General features: G+C 35.6%; 1 protein-coding gene across 2 annotated transcripts in view; it reads right to left on the reverse strand.

Annotated features, from left to right (window-relative positions):
* Window positions 1–431: 431 nt before the first annotated feature.
* Window positions 432–22,940, reverse strand: part of LOC145259090 (tyrosine-protein kinase Tec-like) — a 208,792-nt gene continuing 186,283 nt past the window's right edge. For both annotated transcript variants that reach the window (XM_080116734.1, XM_080116735.1), the window contains exons 15-18: window positions 21,024–21,222; window positions 16,083–16,201; window positions 10,416–10,576; window positions 432–907 (exon numbers count right to left, since the gene is read on the reverse strand). In XM_080116734.1, the coding sequence (XP_079972860.1) occupies window positions 839–907; window positions 10,416–10,576; window positions 16,083–16,201; window positions 21,024–21,222 (548 nt within the window). In that variant the 3' untranslated portion in view covers window positions 432–838. The remainder of the gene's footprint in view (window positions 908–10,415; window positions 10,577–16,082; window positions 16,202–21,023; window positions 21,223–22,940) is intronic.

Raw genomic sequence — 22,940 nt, forward strand, 5'->3', positions numbered from 1 at the left:
AATAAATATCAGAAAATTCTAAAATATATATATATATATCTTAATAAAAATCCATAGCCACTCAATTGTCCCAAACAAACTGGACCACTGTCATCAACCGCTTCCAACCATTCCTCAAACTGACCATGAAACAAAAAATAAAAAATCTCTGATCCTTATGTTTCCGTTCACCTCGACTAACAATCAAATTTCAGATTCCTTTTGTGTACCTTTGTCAACAACTGTTCCATTATTTTGTTGATAAACCAATTTCCCCTTTCTTTAGTCATACATTTTCTTCCCCCCCCGCCCCCCCCAAAAAAAAAATGATGCTGATATTATTACAATTTATGTACTGAAAAAGTTGGTACTTAAAAGATAAAATAATAAAAAAATTTTTTTTTTTTTTTTTTTTTTTGATTAAGTTTTCATAATAAACTGAACTGCAAAAACAAATTGAACAAATTTATTAAGACGAAAAATTATAATCTTAAAAGTTAGGGTATAAAATTCACAATTTCTTTTTTTTTTTTTTTTCAAAAAAAAAAATTTAACACCATTTTTTAGAGGATAAGCAGAACATTTTGTATCCACGTAACAAAAACTTTGTGTCCAATGTGCGAGAATATTCAGGGAAAATAGAAAATCTCTGGGTCAAGGAGTTGTAAGTCAGGGTCCGAATTTGATCAACGTCCAATTTTGTTATGGGTTTCGACTTTTCACGAAAGACATTTTTCAAAAATTTATCACAAAAAAAAAAAAGTTATTGCTTAATAACTTGGACGTTTTTTTTTTTTGTTTTTTTTTTTTTTCATGTTTGGAATAAATTGAAGTTTGCATTTTTTTTTTCTTTCTTTTTTTACGTACTTTCAAGAATTGCATGAAGACAAGAAAGAAGAATTTTAAAAGATGGACGATCCTCTGCTTTCTGAAAAATAAAAAAAAGGAAACCGTTTAATAAATATCAGAAATTTATATTTCAAGTAGTCCTATTAAATCTTAATATAAAAAGATCGTTTCCATGCTTCAAAAACTCTCATAACCTTAAAATTAATATTCTAGAAGCGTACGTGTATATTCTAGCAATGAAAATATATATTAATGAAATCAAAGGGAAGTAGTGTTTACCTGATATACGCAATGGTAAACTTCAAACTAATATATATAACAGTATTTATATATAGAAAATGTAATCCCAACCAAATAAAAAAGCTCAATATGCAATAGAGAGTAGAGCTTATTATAAAAAGAAAATTAAAACTAAGTTGAACTTTACAATCAAAACAATTTCCAGTATTTCAGCTGCTTTGAAAACTTTCCAACCGGACTATATGCATAATTAAACTGGACTTAATTTTGGACTCCATTCTCTCTAAAGAACTATTTCCGCCTTTTGAATTACTTTGAGAGAATTTTCATGCAAGCTGAAATATGCACGATTTGTTTTTATATTTTTGTATCCATTTTTCACCTGTTTTTCTTGGCAATTTATGACTATAATAAATTGCGGTTTCACTTAATGCCATAACTAACAAATTTTAGCATTGCTACAAATATAATTTGCTGATTTCTTTATGTCCTCTGATGAGAAGAATAACAAGAATAGCATTCTTTGAAACTCCGCAGAATAAGGACTTTGTAAATTGGTTTTTGGAGTATTCAGTCAAACAATAAATTTTGATTGTAAAGTTCAACTTACAGTTTTAATTTTCTTTCTCTTATATGTGTGTGTGTGTGTGTGTGTGTGTGTGTGTGTATGTATTAATAATTATAAAACTTTGTAGACCATCCAGGCGAGTTTGCTTGCTTAAATCTTATTTTTGATGACCAGGCAATTCCATCTTTTATCTCTGATTTTCTCTTCTATCTGATCTTGATTACGTGGTGCGATGGGAAAAGAGGCGGCTGGTTAATTTTAATTCATCCAAAACAAAACTTCTATCTTTCCATCATCAATGCTCTGATTCCCGTCTGGCATCAATTGAAATGAATGGCTATTGTCTTGAGGAGTCTCCATGTTTTGACAAGTTTCTGGGCCTGACCTTTACTCCTGATCTGAAATGCAACACATACATTCAATCCGTTGCCAAGGCTGCTGGGAAAATGGTAGGATCCTTCTATCGCTCCAGTAGATATCTCACTGCTGATGCAATTCTCTACCTGTAGAAGAGCCAGAAACATCCAAGGATGGAGCACTGTTGCCACATCTGGGCAGAAGTTTCTAGTAACACTTATCTTGTCTTAACAGGAGCCTAGAGGAGGGGGATGTCCTTTTCTCTTCTCTGCACCCTCTTTCCCACAGAAGAGACGTTATGAGTGTCTTTGCTTTATCGTTATTTTCATGGTAAATGCTCATCTGAGCTCCAATCCACCTTGCCTGGCTTTCACGAAAAACACTTGTCTAGCTGAAATCACTGTCAATAATTTCTCCCCACTCCTAATCTGTGCCTAAACATAAATGTAGATTCCATGAATAAAGCTTCTTTCTTAGAACTGCACCCCTGTCGAACTCTGTATCGTTTTCTGACTACAATATGATCCTCTTCAAGTCCAATGTAAACATTTTTTGACGAGCCGTCCCCTGATAAATCATCCAATTTCCACTATTAACGATATTTTCCCATTGACTTCCATACACTCATTAACTCTTATCCTCGAGTGGCCTTCGGGCCTTAATAAATGGTGACTCCTTTGTAAAAAAGTCAACAATGAAAATTAAGTTTTAAACAAAATAATAAACGCAATTAAAAAAAAAATCATTATTTGCATCAGAAACTAGGCACACATTTTTCATGATACTGATATCTAAAAAAAATTCTGATTTTTTTTAAATTCCTGATTTCGATTAATCGTCCCAACACTATCAATGCTCTTTGTGTAAATAAATAGAGCTTAGGTGTTTGGACAATGTTTAATCATTGTAATTTCACATACCCAGCTTAGCAGCAGCTAAATTATTTAACAGTTAGAAACGTTGACTGTCACTTAGGCAGTTGAGTTTCAATCCTGGTTTGAGGTAGTTGCTAGTCTAGCCACACTGAAGAGCTGTGATACAGCGAAAGTCTGTTTGTGGATGACTATATATATATATATATCTCTCGATGTCTCCGTTCAGTCTCGAAAGACAAAGGATACCTCCTTTAGGGGCAGCTGCGTGCGGAATTGTGAGGCAAGTGTTGTGCAATCCCCAACCTCTCCTGAATCTGTTTGCATCCAGTGGTAAGGAGAAGTCCAAGACCACTGGAAACAATGCAGAGATAAGCGGAGAGCACATACAGCACCTGGAAGTCCCAAATGGACACCCATTTAGTACTGACCAGGTTCAACGTTGCTTAACTTCGGTGATTCAACGGGAACCAGTGTGTCAACGTGATTATGCCATATACATGTGCATATATATATATATATTATAAGCTCTATTTCCTTTTCGGTTTTATTGAGCTTTTTATATCTGGCTGAGTTTATTTTACTTGTAAATATTAACTCTTTAATATTTATGATATATTTTAAGTTTACCATTTTGATTACCTTAGTAAACTTATTGTAACTTTTGTTTTTATATGCACACACACACACACACACACATGCAGAATGAGGGTGGGAGTTGTATGTTTTGGTTTTGATTCTAGCTGATGGTACCCAACACGTATCTGCATGAATGTATCTTACGACCGGGCAATGCTGGGTGACCTGCTAGTATATATTAAAAATTTGTATAGATCATGCAACACACATCGATTCAGACTTTACGACAACCGTCAACAACATCGGACATGTATCTTTTTCTCTACAAGGGGCTGACCCCCCTTCGGATTAATACCACAAACAAACTGACAAAAGACAGGGTTCCCCTATAAATAAGCTGTATTAACTATGAAAGTCGCAAAAAAAAAAACGGCTTCACATCCTTACATCATTTGTAGACATTTATACTGACGACACTACCATTTATGGTAGCACATCTAAGACAGTAAACGACCAAGTTCTCTCCAATTCTCTCTCCTCTGATCTTGAGCACGTAGTACAATGGGGAAAGGAGTGGCTGGTTACTTTTAATGCATCTAAAACCAAGCTTCTCTCTTTACATCATCAACATTCTGATCCACATCTGACATCAATTGAAATGAATGACTCTCGTCTTCAGGAGGCCTCAAGTTTTGACAAACTTCTTGGCTTGACCATTACTCCTGATCTTAAATGGAACACGTACATCAAATCTGTTGCCAAGGCCGCTGGAAAAATGGTGGGATCTTTCTATCGATCCAGTAGATATCTCACTGCTGATGCTATTCTCTATCTATATAAGAGCCAGGTACGTCCAAGGATGGAATACTGTTGCCACATCTGGGCAGAAGCTGCTAGAAAGGACTTGGCCTGCCTTGATAGAGTTCAAAATAGACTTCGTAGCCTCGTAGGAGATGTCCTTTTCTCTTCCTTGCAACCTTTATCTCACAGAAGAGATGTTGCGAGCTTGTCTCTGATGTATCGTTATTTTCATGGAAAGTGTTCGAATGAGCTTCAATCTATGGTCCCCCCTCGCCAAACTTTCACAAGAAACACTCGTCTAGCTGTAAACACTATCAATAATTCCCCCCACTCTTTATCTGTGCCTAAACCTAAACGTAGATTCCATGAACAAAGCTTTTTTCTTAGAACTGCACGCCTGTGGAATTGTCTTCCGTTTTCCTGCTTTCCGGCTGACTACAATATGGTTGTCTTCAAGTCTAACGTAAATAAGTTCTTGATGAGCCGTTCCATATAAGTTATCAACTTTACCAAATTTTCATTACTAATGATTACTATAATGTCCAATTTCTACTGTACACTCTTTAACCCTTATCCTTGAGTGGCCTCTTGGCCTTGATAATGTGGTGATGCCTATGTAAAAAACAAAAAAAAAAAATGGCGTATCCCGGGCTTCTACTGTACTTCATGTTATCAATATAATAGCCTAATTTTCTAAGAGAATTCTTACAGAAGGGACGTTGCGAGCCTGTTTCTACTATATCGTTATTTTCATGGAAAGTGCTCGTCTGAGCTCCAATCTATGGACACCACCCCCTCGCCAAACTTTCACAAGAAACACTCGTCTAGCTGTAAAAACCCTATCAATAATTCCCCCCACTCTTTATCCGTGCCTAAACCTAAACGTAAAATTCCATGAACAAAGCTTCTTTCTTAGAACTGCACGCCTGTGGAACTCTCTTCCATTTGCCTGCTTTCCGGCTGACTACAATATGGTCGTCTTCAAGTCCAATATAAACAAGTTCTTGATGATCCGTTCCCCTTAAGTAATCCAATTTACCAAATTTCCGCTACTAACAATTATTATGTCATTGTCTCATTGACCACTATACACTTCTTAACCCTTATCCTCGAGTGGCTTCTGAGCCTTGATAAATGGTGACTCCTATGTGTATTATATACTGTACTCTATTTTGTTACTAATTGTTAATGCCGTATCCCGGGGTTCTACTGTACTTTATTACTTGAAAATTTTGAAGAAAAAAAAAAATCAATTTTAATAAATGATATTTTTATTGAAATTAATATCGAGTGTTTTTTTTAAAACACTGGATTTTTTTTTTTTATTATTTTCATTTTTTTAAAAAAACTTATTTGAATCATCACTTAAACAGGAAAGTGGAGTCGATTTAGAAATATTGCTTTTTTTTTTTATTAATGTGCTATTTTTTTTTTTTTTCTATCATTGAGTCACAATTTATTAAGCCACTGAAGGATATGAATTAATGAAATAGAATGATTATCAACCGAAAGATGAGGAGCACTATGGTTGTTTAATTTTATGGTGTATCAACCGTTTTCGGGTTCTTTAATACCAAATCCAGTTATTTTGATAAAAGGTGGTTCATACTTCAAGTTCTTTATATCTTCAAATATTTATTCGTGGTGTTTGGTTTGCTTGTTTTGTTGAGCAAATAATTTGTGGTTTTTATTTTTGACTTTACAGAACATGACTGAGTTTTGCAAAGGAAAAAATAAAAAAACAATAGCATTAATGTTTGGTGAAAAATGATGCTGAATGAAGAGAGAGACTCTGATGGAGAGGAGGAAGGAGAGAGAGGGTGAAAAAGAGGAAAGAAAATGAATTTTCAAAAAATGATTAAAAAAAAAACAGAAAGGTTTCAACCGAAGCTCAACAGTTCACGATCAAAAAAAAAGGAGGGATCAACTAACCAAAGATCAACAGTTCAGCATCAAAGAGGAGAGAGAGAGAGAGCGAGAGAAGGAGGAGGAGAGAGAAAAGAAAGAAAGAGAGAGAGGGAACGAGAGAAGGAGGAGGAGCGAGAGGGAGGAGGAGAGAGAAAAAGAGAGAGAGGGAGGAGAAGAGAGAAAAAGAGAGAGAGAGAGAGAGGAGGAGGAGAGAAAAAAGGGGAGAAGGAGGAAGAGAGAGAACGAGAAAGGAGGAGGAGAAAGAAAAAGAGAGAGAGAATGAGGAGGAGAGAGAAAAAGAGAGAAGAAGGAGAGAGAAAAAGAAAGAGAGAGAGAAGGAGGAGGAGAGAAAAAGAGAGAGAGAGAAGAGGGAGGAGAGAAAAAGAGAGAGAGAAGGAGGAGGAGAAAGAAGGAGGAGAGAGAAAGAGAGCGAGAGAAGGAGGAGAGAGAGAGAGAGAGCAAAGAAAAAAAAAGGGGGGGGGGTCAACTACATCCAGAGATGGAGTACTGTTGCCAAATCAGGAGCTACTAGAAGCAGTTTATCCTGCCTTGACAGAGTACAAAATAGACTTCGCAGCTTAGTGAGGGATGCCCTTTTCTTTTCCCTGGAACCTCTTTCTCACAGAAGAGACATTGTGAGCCTGTCTTTGCTTTATCATTATTTCCATGGCAAGTGCTCGTCTGAGCTCCAATCTATGCCCCCCCCTTGCCGATCTTTCATGAAAAACACCCGTCTAGTTGAAACCACTGTCAATAATTTTCCCCACTCTTTATCTGTGCCTAAATCAAAATGTACATTCCATGAACAAAGCTTCTTTCTTAGAACTGCACGCCTGTGGAACTCTCTTCCGTTTGCCTGTTTCCCACCTGACTACGACTTGGTTTTCTTCAAGTTTTTTTTTTTTTTTTTTTTTTTTTTACACAGTGATCACCACTTATCAAGGCCCGGAAGCCACTCAGGGATAAGGGTTATTGCAAGTACATCACGTTAGTGAGGAGATTTTATGAAGTGTTTAATTAGGGGGGCGGTTCATTAGGAATTTGTTAACATTAGACTTGAAGACATCCAAGTTGTAGTCCGGAGGGAAGCAGGCAGACGGAACAGAGTTCCACAGGCGTGCAGTTCTAAGAAAGAAGCTTTGCTCATGAAATCCGCGTTTTGATTTAGGCACAGATATAGAGTGGGGGAAATTTTTCACAGTGGATTCAGCTAGACGGGTGTTTTTCGTGAAAGTTTGGCGAGGGGGGACCAGGGATTGGAGTTCAGACGAGCACCTGCCATGGAAATAACGATAAAACAAGGATAGGCTCGCAACGTCTCTTCTGTGGGAGAGGGGTTGCAGGGTAGAGAAAAGGGCATCCCCCACTAAACCACGAAGTCTATTTTGTACTCTGTCAAGGCATGATAGGCTGTTTTTGGCAGCTCCTGCCCAGATATGGCAACAGTATTCCATCCTTGGCCGTACTTGGCTTTTATATAGATAGAGAATTGCATCAGTAGTGAGATATCTTCTGGAGCGGTAGAAGGATCCCACCATCTTTCCTGCGACCTTGGCAACAGACTTGATGTACGTGTTCCATTTCAGATCAGGAGTAAAGGTCAAACCCAGAAGCTTGTCAAAACACGGGGCCTCACCCAGACGAGAGCCATCCATCACAATTGATGCCAGCTGGGGATCAGAGCGTTGATGATGTAAGGATAGGAGTTTGGTTTTGGATGCATTAAAGGTAACTAGCCACATCTTCCCCCACTGAACCACGCGCTCGAGATCAGAGGAGAGAGAATCCGAGAGAACTTCGTCATTTACAGCCTTTGATGTGTTGCCGTAGATGGTCGTGTCATCAGCATAGATGTCAACGAATGATTTAAGTATGTGTTTAGGGAGGTCATTGATGTAGATCAGGAAGAGAGTTGGGCCGAGGATTGACCCCTGAGGGACTCCAGCATTTATATTGCAGGCCTCCGATTTTTGTCCATCTACCACTACTCTTATGAGCCTATCGGAGAGAAATGATTTAATGATTGAGAAAACATTTCCAGTTATACCGTAGCTGGAAATCTTGTGAAGTAGACCCTTATGCCATACTTTGTCAAAGGCCTTTGATATGTCAAGAGCAATTGCCCTAGAAAGGAAGCCTTTGTCAAGAGATTCACTAATCCTGTGGGATATAACCGTCAGCACATCTGCGGTAGATCTTGCAGAGCGGAAACCATATTGTGTGTCACTAAGAAGGTTGTTTCTGCTGAGGTGGTTGACTATTTCTCTATTTAATATTGATTCCAGTAACTTACTCATAACACAGAGAAGACTTATTGGTCTGTATTGAGAGGGAGATGACTTATCACCTGAATTCTTAAATACAGGGCAAACTGATGAGGTCTTCCAGGGGGTCGGAAAGCACTTCTCCTTAAGGCAGCGCTTAAATAGTTTCGTAAGTATGGGAGCAAGTTCTGGTTGAAGCTTTTTTAACACTATAATTGGGATGCCATCAGGGCCAGTTGCTTTACTGGAATCTAGGTTTTTTATTAGCTTGGCGACCTCATGCACGGATATTTGTATATTACCTAGCTTGTTCTGTGTTATAGGAGGAAATATAGGGAGTTGATGGCCTTCGTCGCATAGGGTAGAATTAGCTGCAAAGTTCTTTGCAAATAGTTTGGCCTTGTCTGACGCTGACGAGATAACTTCTGGTCCATTGATAATGGTTGGGATAGAACGCACACTTCTGTTCAGGATCCTATTTGTTATTTGCCAAAACTGGTGGGAACCAAGCCGTTGATCAGCTACCTTGGATTTAACAGACTGGGCATATAGCTCTCTTGCATTTTTTATTACTCTTTTACAGTGGTTGCTGGCAGTCCTGAAAGCAGCTTTAGTCTCAGTGCATCTATTACGTTGGTAGTTATGGAAAAAGTGATTTCTGTGCGTGATAGCAGCAGCACATTCTGGGGAGAACCATGGCTGGCTGTTAGGTTTTTGTTGGAATTTTTTAGATGGTATGAATTGGTCTATGCCTACAATTAACCATTCGGTCAGATCTGATACTATAGAGGACACTTCCTTTTTAAACATGGAGTGCAGAGGTAAATCAGATATGAATGTACGGAAGCTATCCCAGTCAGCCATAGAGTATCGGTATACAGTACGGTGGAGGGGTACGTCTGATGGCTTCTTACATTTTGTTTTTATCTTAACTGATACGACGGAGTGGTCGGAGGATCCTAAAGGAGAATGAACGGTACATGAACATAGCTCAGGGGAAGTTGAAAGAAAAAGGTCTAAAAGGCTTGCATATTGATTGGGTGTATCGGGCACACGGGTGGGTTCGCGAACAATCTGAGTGAGGTCATAAGCAATGGCAAAATCATGACAAAACCTCCCCTCATCGTCTGTCTTATTTGAATGGGTCAGCCATTCCACGTTATGGACGTTGAAGTCACCACAGATGTGGATGTTAGCCGAGGGATGTGAAGACAGTATGTGGTCTATTTTCTCAGATATGCTCTTAAAGATAGTAACTCCGCTGTTGTGGGGCCTATAGAGGGCAAATATAAATGCAGTGGTGTTAGCAAGTCCAATATAAACAAAGTTTTGACGAACCGCCCCCTTAAATAATCTAATTTACCAAATTTCCATTATTAACGATTATTATGATATTATCCCATTGACTACTGTACACTCAATAACCCTTATCCTCGAGTGACCTCCGGGCCTTGATAAGTGGTGACTCCTATGTAAAAAAAAACAAAATAATCAAAGTCCAACACTTCATCGTTAAAAAGAGAGATGGAGAGAGAGAGAGAGAGTAAGTGTGTAAGGGAGAGAAAGCAAAAAAAAAAATTAAAAAAACAAAAAGGAGTGGGAGGAGGTCAACTAACCAAAAACTCAACAGTTCAGCATAAAAGAAGAAAAGAAAGAAGAGAGAGAGAGATAGATAGAGGGAGAGAAATGGAGAGAGAGAGTAAGTGTGTAAGGGAGAGAAAGCAAAAAATAAATAAATTACAAAATAAAAAAAAAACAAAAAGAGGTGGGAGGAGGTCAACTAACCAAAAACTCAACAGTTCAGCATAAAAAAAAGAAGAGAGAGAGAGAGAGAGAGAGAGAGAGAGTAATGTCCAATTTCTACTGTACACTCTTTAACCCTTATCCTTGAGTGGCCTCTTGGCCTTGATAATGTGGTGATGCCTATGTAAAAAAAAAAAAAAAAAAAAAAAAAAAAAAGCAAAAACAAAACAAAAATAAAAACAAACAAAAACTAACCCGAGCCCAACAGTTCATCATTTGAGTAAATACCGATTGCGGACAATCAATTGGTTTCTTCAGACGTTCATCTTTGTTACAAATAATTTCTACGACATCTGCGTTAGTGATGTTAGCAAACGGCAATTGCCCTCCAGAGAAGATCTCCCATATAAGGACACCTGCAGAAAGAAAAAACATAACAAATAAGTTTTGAAAGTTTTTGAGATTCTAAGTGACATTCTTCTTGATCAAAGGTTCTCAACTAGGTGTAAATTTACTCCTCGGGAGTAAAAAAAATTATAAAGTCAGGGGTAAATAATTGAAGTACCTGATAATTTACAAATATTTTTTTTCTTTTCAGATCTTCCCTGCAACCTGTTTCTCCACAGAAGAAACTATATAATTGAAATGGCTGACAATTTTAAAATAGTTTTTTTTTTTTTTTTGTCAGATTAAGAAACGTACAGACCTGAATGGCTTCAATTTCGTTGTTGTGGACGGTGTGGAGAAGCCTCAGAATCTCATGTGAATTAGGGTTCTCTGGGCTTCACATTACGAGTGAAACAATCGCATTTGCGAGTGGTTTTTCAAAATGGCGACTAGAAATAATGAAACGCTTATCTTTTGGCGATTTTATTTCTTTCACTGACAATTTTCCAAAGCTCACTACTGAGTGAAAAAATATCTTTTTAACTTTTTTTTTTTTAAATAAAACGAACAAATTAAAATTATTTAAACAATAAAAGTTTAATAGAATAATAGTCTCTTTTTTTTTTAACGAAGGCTGTTTAAAAAATATCTAAAAAAAATTAGGATTTTTATACGTTTAAGTATCAACATAAAATTTGTTGTATATTTAGAATTACAATTATTAAAAAAAAAAAAAAAACAGAAAAATCTTTATGATGTACATACTCGTCACAGGATGAAGATGTCATATTCTAAAAATCATGTGGGTTTGGCTAATAAGTTTTCTATTTGCTAGTAAATGAAGATATTTAGTTGTCAAAGGTCAACTAAAGATAAATTTGTCCATAAAACCCTGATTCTCAAGTTCAGTAGGAATAAAGACAAAGGCCTGAAAGCCGATGATGATATTTTTTTTTTTTTTTTTACATAGGCGTCACCACTTATCAAGGCCGATAGGCCACTCAAGGATAAGGGTTAAAGAGTGTAGAGTAGTCAAAAGGACTATATAGTAATCAATAGTAATGGAAGTTCGGTAAATTTGTTAACTTAAGTGGAACGGCTCATCAGAAACTTGTTTATGTTGGACTTGAAAACAACCATATTATAGACAGCTGGAAAGCAGGAAAACGGAAGACAATTCCACAGGCGTGCAGTTCTAAGAAAGAAGGTTTGATCATGGAATCTATGTTTAGATTTAGGCACAGATAAAGAGTGGGGAAAATTATTGATAATGTTTTCAGCTAGTCTAGTGTTTCTTGTGAAAATTTGACGAGGGGGGACCATAGATTGAAGCTCAGTTGAACACTTTCCATGAAAATAACGATAAAGCAGAGACAAACTCGCAACATCTCTTCTGTGAGACAGAGGTTGCAGCGAAGAGAAAAGGACATCTCCCACCAGGCCACAAAGTCTATTTTGAACTCTATCAAGGCAGGGCAAGTCTTTTCTAGCAGCTCCTGCCCATATGTGGCAACAGTACTCCATCCTTGGACGTACCTGGCTCTTATATAGATAGAGAATTGCATCAGCAGTGAGATATCTACTGGATCGATAGAAGGATCCCACCATTTTTCCAGCGACCTTGTCAACAGATTTGATGTATGTATTCCATTTAAGTTCAGGAGTAAAGGTCAAGCCCAGAAGCATATGATATGAGAGTAAACATTGCCAGAAACAGTAGTACTCCCACTGATGATGCTTCTGGTGCCTCTGTTCATTATTTTTTATAATACGAATTAAATTTATAATTTTCTATTAAGAAAAAGGTTTGATTTTCTTTATTTTTATAATACAAATTAAGTTTATGATGTTCTAGATAGAAAAAGGTTTGATTTTCTTTATTTTTGGCATGCGATTGTATAATACAATTTTTATACAAAACCTAAATAATAAAAAACGGTTCTTTCCGACCTTCTTGTTTTTCTGTCACTTTATGATGGATATGATTTTTTTTTTTATGGGAGTACGAGGTAAATAGAGAAATACATAAAGCTGAAGAGTTAATAACAAATTACAACTTCTACTCAGTCATGGCTGACAAAACAAGAGCAAGCTACCCCCATGGATTAAATAAAGGGTTTCATTTGAAATACTGTACAAATTTTCGAGTTCGACAAGGCATACCTGAAAAAAGACGTAGGTTACATTCAACCTCCTGTCAGGGACAAAATCTCACAACAAAATCTCACAACAAAATCTCACAACAAAATCTCACAACAAAATCCCAAACAAAGATGGCATAACCATGTTGACACACCGGTTCTCGTTATATTTCCAAAGCAATTGTGAGCCTGGCCAATACTAGATGGGTGACCATTTGGGAATATGATATAATGGACTGATCCAAAACCCCTCAAATGAATGGACTGTTACGTCTATAAAAAGACAAGCAAACTCTCCTCACGTGGGAGACAGAATTTAGTACTAAGCTGTCAATGGACGCTTAGAAATGTGTGTACCTTTTTACCTAAATAAACCCTTTCTGTACAACCCCAGTAATGACTTGTTATTCATATAATCTACGATATAACAGAATACCAGGTGCTGTATGTAGGAGGATGTCAACCCATCAGAATTGCAGAAACCCAACATAATCATATTGCTTGTGAATTTGATATTCCCATGAAATTTCCACCTTCAGGAGAAGCCGGTTCAGCCCGCTTAGGGTTAATGTCACAGGTCTGTCCCTTCTGTCTTATCTCCATCATACCACCCCAATATAAAATAATTTTTTTCCAATTCTAATCTAAAAAATTTTTTTTAAATCGGTGTTGTCTTATATCTTTATTTTTGTATAATGCCAGCTTTTCTCCTCTTCTGACAAAAAGCATTTAGCTTCGAAATGCCATGACTTAAAGACTTATTGACTTGCTAAAGTAATAAAGTTCCTCATATATCTTTACGCTTTATCTTCTTAACTTATTCTATTGTTTGTTCCTCTTCACCAGGTAGAGATTTGACAGAAGTTTGCCATCTCTTCAGTTAACAGTTGTGTGGCTGTGTACACGTAGGTGACATTTCAAGCCAGCTTTAGTCCTACATGATAGTACACACATATGACATAAAAACTTTCCTCCTTGTAAAAGTGATCGCATGATAATATTGTGAATCCTTGAATAGCGTGTCAAGCCACTTTTAGATTTGCAGATTAGACCACACATGACAACTTAGCGTTGCTGGATTTCTGTAAAAGCCTCCTCATAAGACTGTTGTTCTTGTCTTTGTGTGATTTCAGATGATTTACAAAATCAGCTTTTGACAAAATGCATTTGCCACATGCAGTGCACTTCAGTTCCTGTTGCAATTTCTCTGACATTATATTTTCCTCCTGCTTTCTTAAAATACGTTTTAAGACAGCAAGATTTACACGCTGCTCCTAAAAAAATCTTACAACTTTCTCTGAGGGTTTTTCTCCACAGTGATTGATCTTTCGCTTGGGCTTCCTAGTTATGTACATCCATCTCAAGTATTTTCAAGTTGTTTTTCAAAGAATCCTTAAACTTTTTTCTTGCAGGCGTTAGAGTCCTCCAGTTAATATAAAGTATTCTCCGAATACAACTTTGGTGAAACCTTTCCAATAACTTGAGGTGCCTTCTATATGTTGTCTAAGTCTCTGACTCATATAGTAGCGTAGTGATAACGCATGCTCCGTAAACACTTAGCTTTGTTTTTGATGTGATTCTCCAATCTGACCACATGTTTCTCCAGTTTGTAAAAAGCAGAACTGATTTTGGCTATCGTGTGATTTATCGGCATCAAGCGTACGGTCCTTACTCAGCGTACTACACAGATGTACAAAATTGTTCATGATATTTAACTTCTTACCATCAACCAAGATGTTTGGTTCAATATATGGCATTCCTATAGGAAGGAAATACATAACATATTTCTTGAGGCTGATGGTAAGTCCAAAAGCTTTACAAGGCTCTGATAACTTAGAGTCTTCGAATACAACTTTGGTGAAATCTTTCCAATAACTTGAAACGCCTTCTAATGTTGTCCAAGTCCTCACTTTTTAGTCGCGTGCAAGTAACTCTATAAGTCACTCCGTCGGTCCGTCTGTCCGTAACACTTTTGTGCTTGGCCTTTTTGGTTAAGATCAAAGGTCTGTTGTTAATAGATGTTGTTCTTAGCTTTTTAAGCTTTTCTTGGCCAAAAGGCCAAGATCAATGTGTAGTATCTGTTCTTACTACATGCTGTACTTATTGTGATATAAAATGGGGGATCACTTTTCTGTACTAATTTAATGTAAAATGATCACCCACTTTACAACCAGTCAGTCTCACAGCCATTCAAGTCATTCTCCAGATCATTCAAGTTGTTTTTGAAGGATTCCAGTTATTTTTTAAGCATTCAAGTCATTCTTAAGGTCATTCAATTCATAATTAAGTTCATTAAAGTTATTCTAAGTCATTTACTTTTTATTTTTTTAAGTCATTTCAGCCCATTTTTCGGTCATTTTAGTTTATCTTTAAGAATTTCATGTCAATCCTACATTCACGCATTCATTCATAACACGAGAGTGCGCAACTAATGGCTATCGGCCTTGTTCCTTATAAACCTATATGATCGCTGCTACAATCCAACCATATTTCGTACAAATAAATGATGTCTTGTCCACCATGTTGCAATCCTAAATGTTCAACAATCTTTGTTTTATTGATGTTCGATGATAACCGCAACTGGATATGCGACGTGAAAAATTGTCAACAACTCTGACGCACTTGACTGTTAAAACAAGACGCATGCTTCTATTCTGTTAACCGTGGTTTTTGAAATCAAACAGACACTTGTTAAATCAACAAAGTTTATTTACATTTCACCGATAGCATGACAACAAAGAGTTTGATCGGTGTGTGAATTGATGGAAGTGGTGTGATGGGCGGCTGGTTGGGATGAGCAATGGTAGAAAATGTCATTCACTGCTTGGTCACTTGCTCTCTCTCTCTCTCTCTAACCCTCTTGTGCCTTTGTTTATGTCTTACATTGACATAAATTCACATTCCTTGGTAGTTCCTTTCAAATTCCGTCTTTGATCAACATTCCATTTCAGGTTAAAATATGTACCTTTCATAGTTTAATGACTCCCGCCTCTTCGATTGGAATGTAGGGTTGACATCATCGCTCAGCAATCAAATTTAACATCTGGTTTTGCCCGGATCGTGAATTTGCGTGTATGCAATATATCCAATATTTTCCTGTCATTGTCTGTAACCTATGCAACAACATTTTTTTTTCATTCTAACTTGATAGGTTTTACACTATGTATAGTTTTAAGTAAAAAAACACTTTAAAGTAAGTTAAACCACTTAAAACTTATTCAGGTAGGTAAAAGAGTAATTTAGTTTGCTTTTGGTAACATTTATTTGTTGCATATTTGTTTTGCTTTGTTGGAAATGAAGTTGGCGTTACGACACATCAGCTGAAATATTGGTGGACAACAATATTAGTATTTGCTTTTTTTTTATTTCGTGATTTTGAAATAAGCCAACTTACCAAATGCCCAGACGTCGGATTTGCTGCTGAATCTGGTGTATTTAAGAACTTCTGGTGCCGCCCACTTGATTGGGAATTTGGCGCCATACGAACTCGAATACTCATCATCGATTACGTGTCTAAACAAAGAAAAAATACAAAAGTTGTTTACAACTGTTTCAAGGCAGTGCTTATTTTTATTTTTTTTGTTTATGCACAATAATAATAAATACACCAATAAAACTGCCCCCCCCACACACTCAATGTGATGGCATCAGCCTCGGCCAACACTTCATAAGATAGTCATGAAGGGTCAAGGAAGATGGAAAGACAGATAGGGAAAAACACTAACTAGACTGGGACTGTAGCAAGATTATCTGCTCTTTTTAAACTACAGCTTATGCTCCACAAACAGGATGACAGTGACAAGCAAGATATGGTCCCATCTGATTAATTATTATCTTATCCAATACTATACTTCATCCGGGTGTAAAATATGCTTAAATATTATTAATTTATTTATTGCGGACTATTATCCTCATCTTTCTTAGATGTTGTTTCTCGACGTTTAGGAACTCCGAATCTCCCAACTGCATTCTCAGCAATTACTGCCTTCCATAGTTGTTGTTGTCTCACCACGTTTTTGGTCAAGTAAGCCTCTGGTCGGCTTTGGGTAGGATTGAAACCCTTATCTTCAGACAATTCTCACCTATGACAACAACTATGGATGGCAGTAATTACTGAGAATGCAGTTGGGAGATTCGGAGTTCCTATTCCGTCGCGGTTACCACCTGACGAAGATCAGAGGAATAGTTGTCCGAAACGTCGTGAAACAACTAAAAAAAGATGAATATAATAGTCGGCAATAAATAATTTAATAAATAATACTCATCTCAATAATGAATTCCAATTATACGCTGAAATATGATATTTTAATTCATCCGTATATTATAGAATTGTGATTTCAAAAGTGAAAAACAAAGAAGTATTTATGTGCCATCAGCTAGAATTGAAACTGAAACTTTAACATTCAAAGCTGGTGACGTTACCACTGTACCACTAAGATGACATGCATATGAACTGATTAAAAATAAACTAAGATGAATGTACAAAATGTATAACGATTTTTTTCAATTTTGACCAATTAAAAACAAATTTAACCGGTTAAAGACCCATAACAGAACGCCCTGTAAAAAATCCAATCATTTGAGGCCCCTAGCACTACTCTGCGACTTTTTGTTTCAGAGGAGATGGAGTTTGAAAATATGGAGACAGACAGACAGACAGAAAGAAAGACGGACATGCAAACAGATGGACGGATAGACAGACAGATAGAGAGGGAGACAGACAGACATATAGCTGTTTTTATGTAAGATGAGAATAAAAATGAAAACTACTACGACGACTGCAATTAGTACTGCTACTACATGATAACACAAACACAAAAGACAGTTTTTTTTGCAACTTTGAAAATATGGAGACAGATGAATGTTTTCAGTCATTTTAATAAATGTATTCTAAAAACTGTTTTCGACTTCCAGTCTTGCACATGAAGTAAACAGTTTCAACCTACGATCCTTTTTTGACGTTTTGAATTTTTGAGATGAGGATTTATTATTTGTATTATTATTATTCATCGGACTACTGTTCTCATCTTCTTGAGTGTGATTTTCACAAGGTTTTGGTCGATGTAACCTCCAACTTTCTTCAGGTGTATCTTGTCGAACTTGTGAATGTTTCTGTCGAATTTGGGAATTTGGACGGAATTTTGAGCGGAACCCTTTATTTACTTCACGGGGGTAGCGTGCTCTTGTTCTGTTAGCCATAACTGAATAGAGGTCCGAAGTAATGTGCAAATGTATTTTTCAGTCACCCCCCCCCCACTGAGGATGAGAACAGTAGTCCAATAAATAATAATACCTACGATCCTTTGTTTGATTATTTGATGGGACGATTCCAATATTTTTTTCTGATTCCGACACAATTACCAATTCCGATTCTGATTCTTGTAAAATCTCTTGATATGTAGTTGAAGAGCCATCTACTCTTTCATTTCTGGTTTGTGTTCTGCAGATGACAGTGACAAGCAAGATATGGTCCCTTCTAATTAATGATTATTTTCCTCTCAGATAATGTGAAAGGCTCCCTCTCCTGTTTTCCCCAGATTAAGAATGACTTTCTTTTCTGCCTGAATCAATCAATTTATCCGAAACAATACCCTTTTTCATTTAGTCATAAAAATTCCATAACTAGTGACATTTTTGTAATTTACATGAACAAAATATGAACATAAAGAAAGGAAAAGAAAAAAGAAATCAATTTGCCCTTTTCACTTACAATTTAGATCACAACTTGTTGAAAATCAAGTTGATCCCTTTAAAGAAAGGACCATTCGATCACAGATATTTATCCAAGAAGTGAAATATTGCGAATTCAAATTGAGTTATCTCCCTTTCTTTTTTTTCCCCCTTTTGTTTAAAGATTGTTTTCAAAATTGAAGGCAAGACAGTCACTCCTCTGTTAGTCATAAAATTTTATTTTATTATTTTAGGAATTTTTCTGTTGAACGTAGAATCTATATATCAATAGGATAGCACTTGTTATCTATTTTGTGCATCACGCTTACATCTGAGTGACTGTCGTTTAATTGTTATAGACTTCCATTTCTTGTAATAAATAATTTTACCAAAAAGTTTTCATAAGTTTCGGTTTCGATTATAACTAATGGCACTTAAGTTATGTATCTTATTTCATAAATAATTTTATCAAGAATTCTTCATAAGTTTTGGTTTCAGTTTTGATTATAGCTGAAGGAACTCAAGTTATATATATATATATATATATATATATATATATATATATATATATATATATATATATATACGGCCGGGTAGCTGAAACAATAATGTAACTTAACAGAAAGATACGGTAATAAAAAATAAAACGCATATATATATACATATATTTTTTTAATTATTTTTTTAAAGATTGTTTTCAAAATGGAAGACAAGACAGTCATTCCTCTGTTACTCATAAAATTTTATTTTCTTATTTTAGAGATTTTTCTGTTGAACATAGAATCTATATATTAATAGGATAGCACTTGTTATTTATTTTGTGTGCCACGCTTACATCCTAGTGATTTATCTAGTTCATTTATCCTTTTTTACAATGTCAAAGTAATTTAACTACACTTTTTGTGCAACCAAGATTTCAAACAACAACTGATCATCACTTTCGAAACAAATGAATTTTGTAAAGAAAGAAAAACGGTGATAGTATTGTCGTTCGAGCTGCTGCTGCTATTACTATTATTGTTATCTACATATTAATACGATGTTATTTTCTTTGCCACGCTTACATCCAGGTCATTTAATTGTTATGGACTTCCATTTCTTGTAATAAATAATCTTACCAAGAATTCTTCATAAGTTTTGGTTTCGATTATAGCTGAAGGAACTCAAGTTATATATATATATATATATATATATATATATATATATATATATATATATATAACTACTTCATTTAATCACATAAATAAATATACGAAAGTATAAATTTATGCATAAACTTTAAAGTATTTACTTCAACAGTGCTCAATACATAGGTAGAGCTAGGTAGTAAGTTCTAAAATATATATGGCAATTAAACTACACAGAATATTTCACGTTTCATCTACGCTAGGATTCATCAGGCTTATATATATATATTTTTTTTTTTTCATAAGTTTTGGTTTCAGTTTCGATTCAAACTAATGCACCCAAATCATATGGATATATTTTTTTATTTTTGAAATCACAACTTTATAATATATAAGAATCGATAGAACATTAACTCTATAATGATACATACGAAATTTGCAAGTATTAAAATATCGTATTTAAGCGTAATTTATGACCGGGCTATACCGGGCATCCCTACTAGCTTAGATAAATACTTTAGCAGCTTTAACGAAAAAGCTACAATAATATCAGAGCGTCTCCATTTATGCTGAATATCTATAGAATGCCAACATCAATATATTACATATGAATCAGTCCCCCGTGAAATTTCCACAGGTCCTGTTAGTGATAATAATTGTGGACCTATGGCACAACAGATAAAAGTTTTACCTAATACTCATTTCCAAGAGACAGTGTTTCAGAGGTTGAAGGTTCAATCCTTACTACAGGCGATACTAAGGCTACAATAGAATAGTTTTTATTTTTAAAATCGCAACTTTATAACTAGCTTAGATAAATACTTTTGCAGTTTTAACAAAATAGCTACAATAATATCAGAGCGTCTCCATTTACACTGAACATCTACAGAATGCCAACATCAATATATTACGTATGAATGAGTATCCTGTGGAATTTCCACAGGTCTCGCTAGTTTTTTATATTAAAAAAAAAACATTCAATTCAAAAAATAACAAATAATTAATAAAAAAGAAAGACACTGATCTTACTTTAAACATTAGAAAAAAAAAGATGCAATTTTTGTTTTTAAATAAAGATGCTTGTTAAGAAATAGTCACCAGATCGAATTTTTAAAATATATTGTTTTAATCAAAAATATTACGTACTTCATTGTTATATTGAAAATAGTAATATATCCAAAAATTATGAAAATTCATCAAATAGAACAACTATTGTGTTTTTAGTAAAAAAAAAAAAAAGTCTATCGTTATAGACAACAAATATTATCACCATGTCATTAAAATATTCGTTCAGAGTTATGTCCCCTATATGTAGACTCTTACTGTTTACTTTATAACATCTACGAAAAATGCAATTTTATCCAATTTTCCATAAAAATTACTTTTAACTTTCTACTCAATGAATTTTCATAAGTTTTGGATATAATACTATTTTCGACATGACAATTAAATATGTAATATTGTTTTTGCTTAAAACGAGATATTTAAAATTATTGATCTGTCGACTATCTTAACAAGCACCTAAATAAGTCGTTTACCTTGCGAGCCCAAAATCTCCGACCTTGACCACATAGTTCTGACCAACCAGACAGTTTCTTGCTGCCAAATCTCGATGGATGCATTTCCGAGATTCTAAATATTCCATTCCTTTGCAGACGTCGACACAAAACATTATCAATCGTTCTGTTTCATTTAAGATTCGCGGTACCTTACTCTTTAAAAATTGCCATAACGAGCCTGAAAATAAAAAAAGATAAAAATATCAAGAAATGAAAAACCTATACACCTTTCATAGGGTACAAATATTGAATTTCTTTCAGCAGAAAATCGATAAACTAGCAGTGTCAAAGTTAGAGTTATCGAACTTGGTGGTCTTTATATTTATTTAGTTATCTCCCTTGTCTTGAGTGGATATTCAATATGGCGTCCAGCTATTAGTAACACGTGTTCATCCAACGTCCTGGGATGTACTAAGTGAACTAACAAGCAGGGCTACCCTGCACTAGACAGAGACAAATGATAAAACAGAAGAATTGAAAAGTGAGTAAGCCCCACCCTAGGAACTGACACGCTAGTTTTTGGCAACAGAAAGACCCTGGCGAGCAATGATCAGCTCAAATCTATCCTGATTGATTTTTTTTTTTTTTTGGGGGGGGGGGGGTCTTACTAACCAACTAAGCATTTTATTCTGTTTCTCAATAAATACTGGCTACTTTTTAGTAAAAACCTCCACGACTAATTTATGGAATTGAAATCATATTTTTGTGTAAATAAAATATGTCAATAGGAAAAAAAGGGTTCTTGGTCTTCAGGCCAGGATCAAAGTGTAGTATCTGATCTGATGCTGCACTTGAGTAATTGGTCCTTGGTCAATGTAGGAGAAACCCTTCATATTGAGACAATTACGATTTATTTGGACACTGCTAGAGTGCCCCCTTTTTGGGGGGAGCTGGTCCCCCCCCCCCACTTCCACATTAAAAAACGACCTTGTGTTTAATTTGCTTTCGTGGGAAAGCAAATTAATACCATCTGTTCTTCATGGATATGGAATTGAAATTATATTTTCTTGTAAATAAAATACATCAATAAAAAAAGGGTTCTTGGCCTTCACGCCAGGATCAAAGTGTAATATCATTATAGTTATATTTTGTTTTTACACATAAATAAAAAATGTTTTAAATAATTCGGTTCTAAGTAGGATGTCCCCCAGTATGAAATGTAGAGAGCTCTGTTAGCGAACATACATTTTTTTATTTTCGTGTACATTTGATGCGTCAACAAGCAATAATAATTTCCTTGTCGATTGTGGGGCCACGGCACATGTGATTACAAAGGAATCTGATTTTATCAATTTTGATCCCAACTTTAAGCAACAAAATCATTTTGTAGAACTAGCTGACGGGAGTCGAGTCAATGATATCGTTTTGAAAAGAGGCAATGCGAAAGTCTCATTAATGAACAATAAGGGTGAACTGTGTTTCGGTATTCAGGAGAGCGCTCTTCTGGTCCCAAAATTTAAACAAAATATATTTTGTTTGCAGGCTGCCATGGGACAATGTGCAGATATAAACTTTGGCCCCAATAAATCGGGGCTGGTGTGCCCGAATGGAATTGTATTCGACATTAAAGAAAATGAACGACTATATTATTTAAATAGCGTAGTCCCATCAAAAACGCCTGCCATGATCTACAAACATGGCATAAAATTCTTGAACACTGCAATATTCCTGATATCAAAAAGTTGCCGACTGTAGTTGATGGAATGTGAATACAAACATCAAAAAAAAAAGTGAATGCGGTATTATGGTGGAAGAAGATACTAGCTAAGAGAAACTTTTGTTTAGTTGTAGAGTGACAAGGATGACCAACGACCTCCATTTTTTCCCCCCTCTTTTGAGTTGGCTTTGTGCCTAAGTTTTTTGTTAATGTTGAACTTGCATTGTAATTTTAGCTTG

This window comes from Euprymna scolopes, chromosome 34 (assembly GCF_053919585.1).
Source record: "Euprymna scolopes isolate OS-2025 chromosome 34, ASM5391958v1, whole genome shotgun sequence".
Taxonomy (NCBI): domain Eukaryota; kingdom Metazoa; phylum Mollusca; class Cephalopoda; order Sepiida; family Sepiolidae; genus Euprymna; species Euprymna scolopes.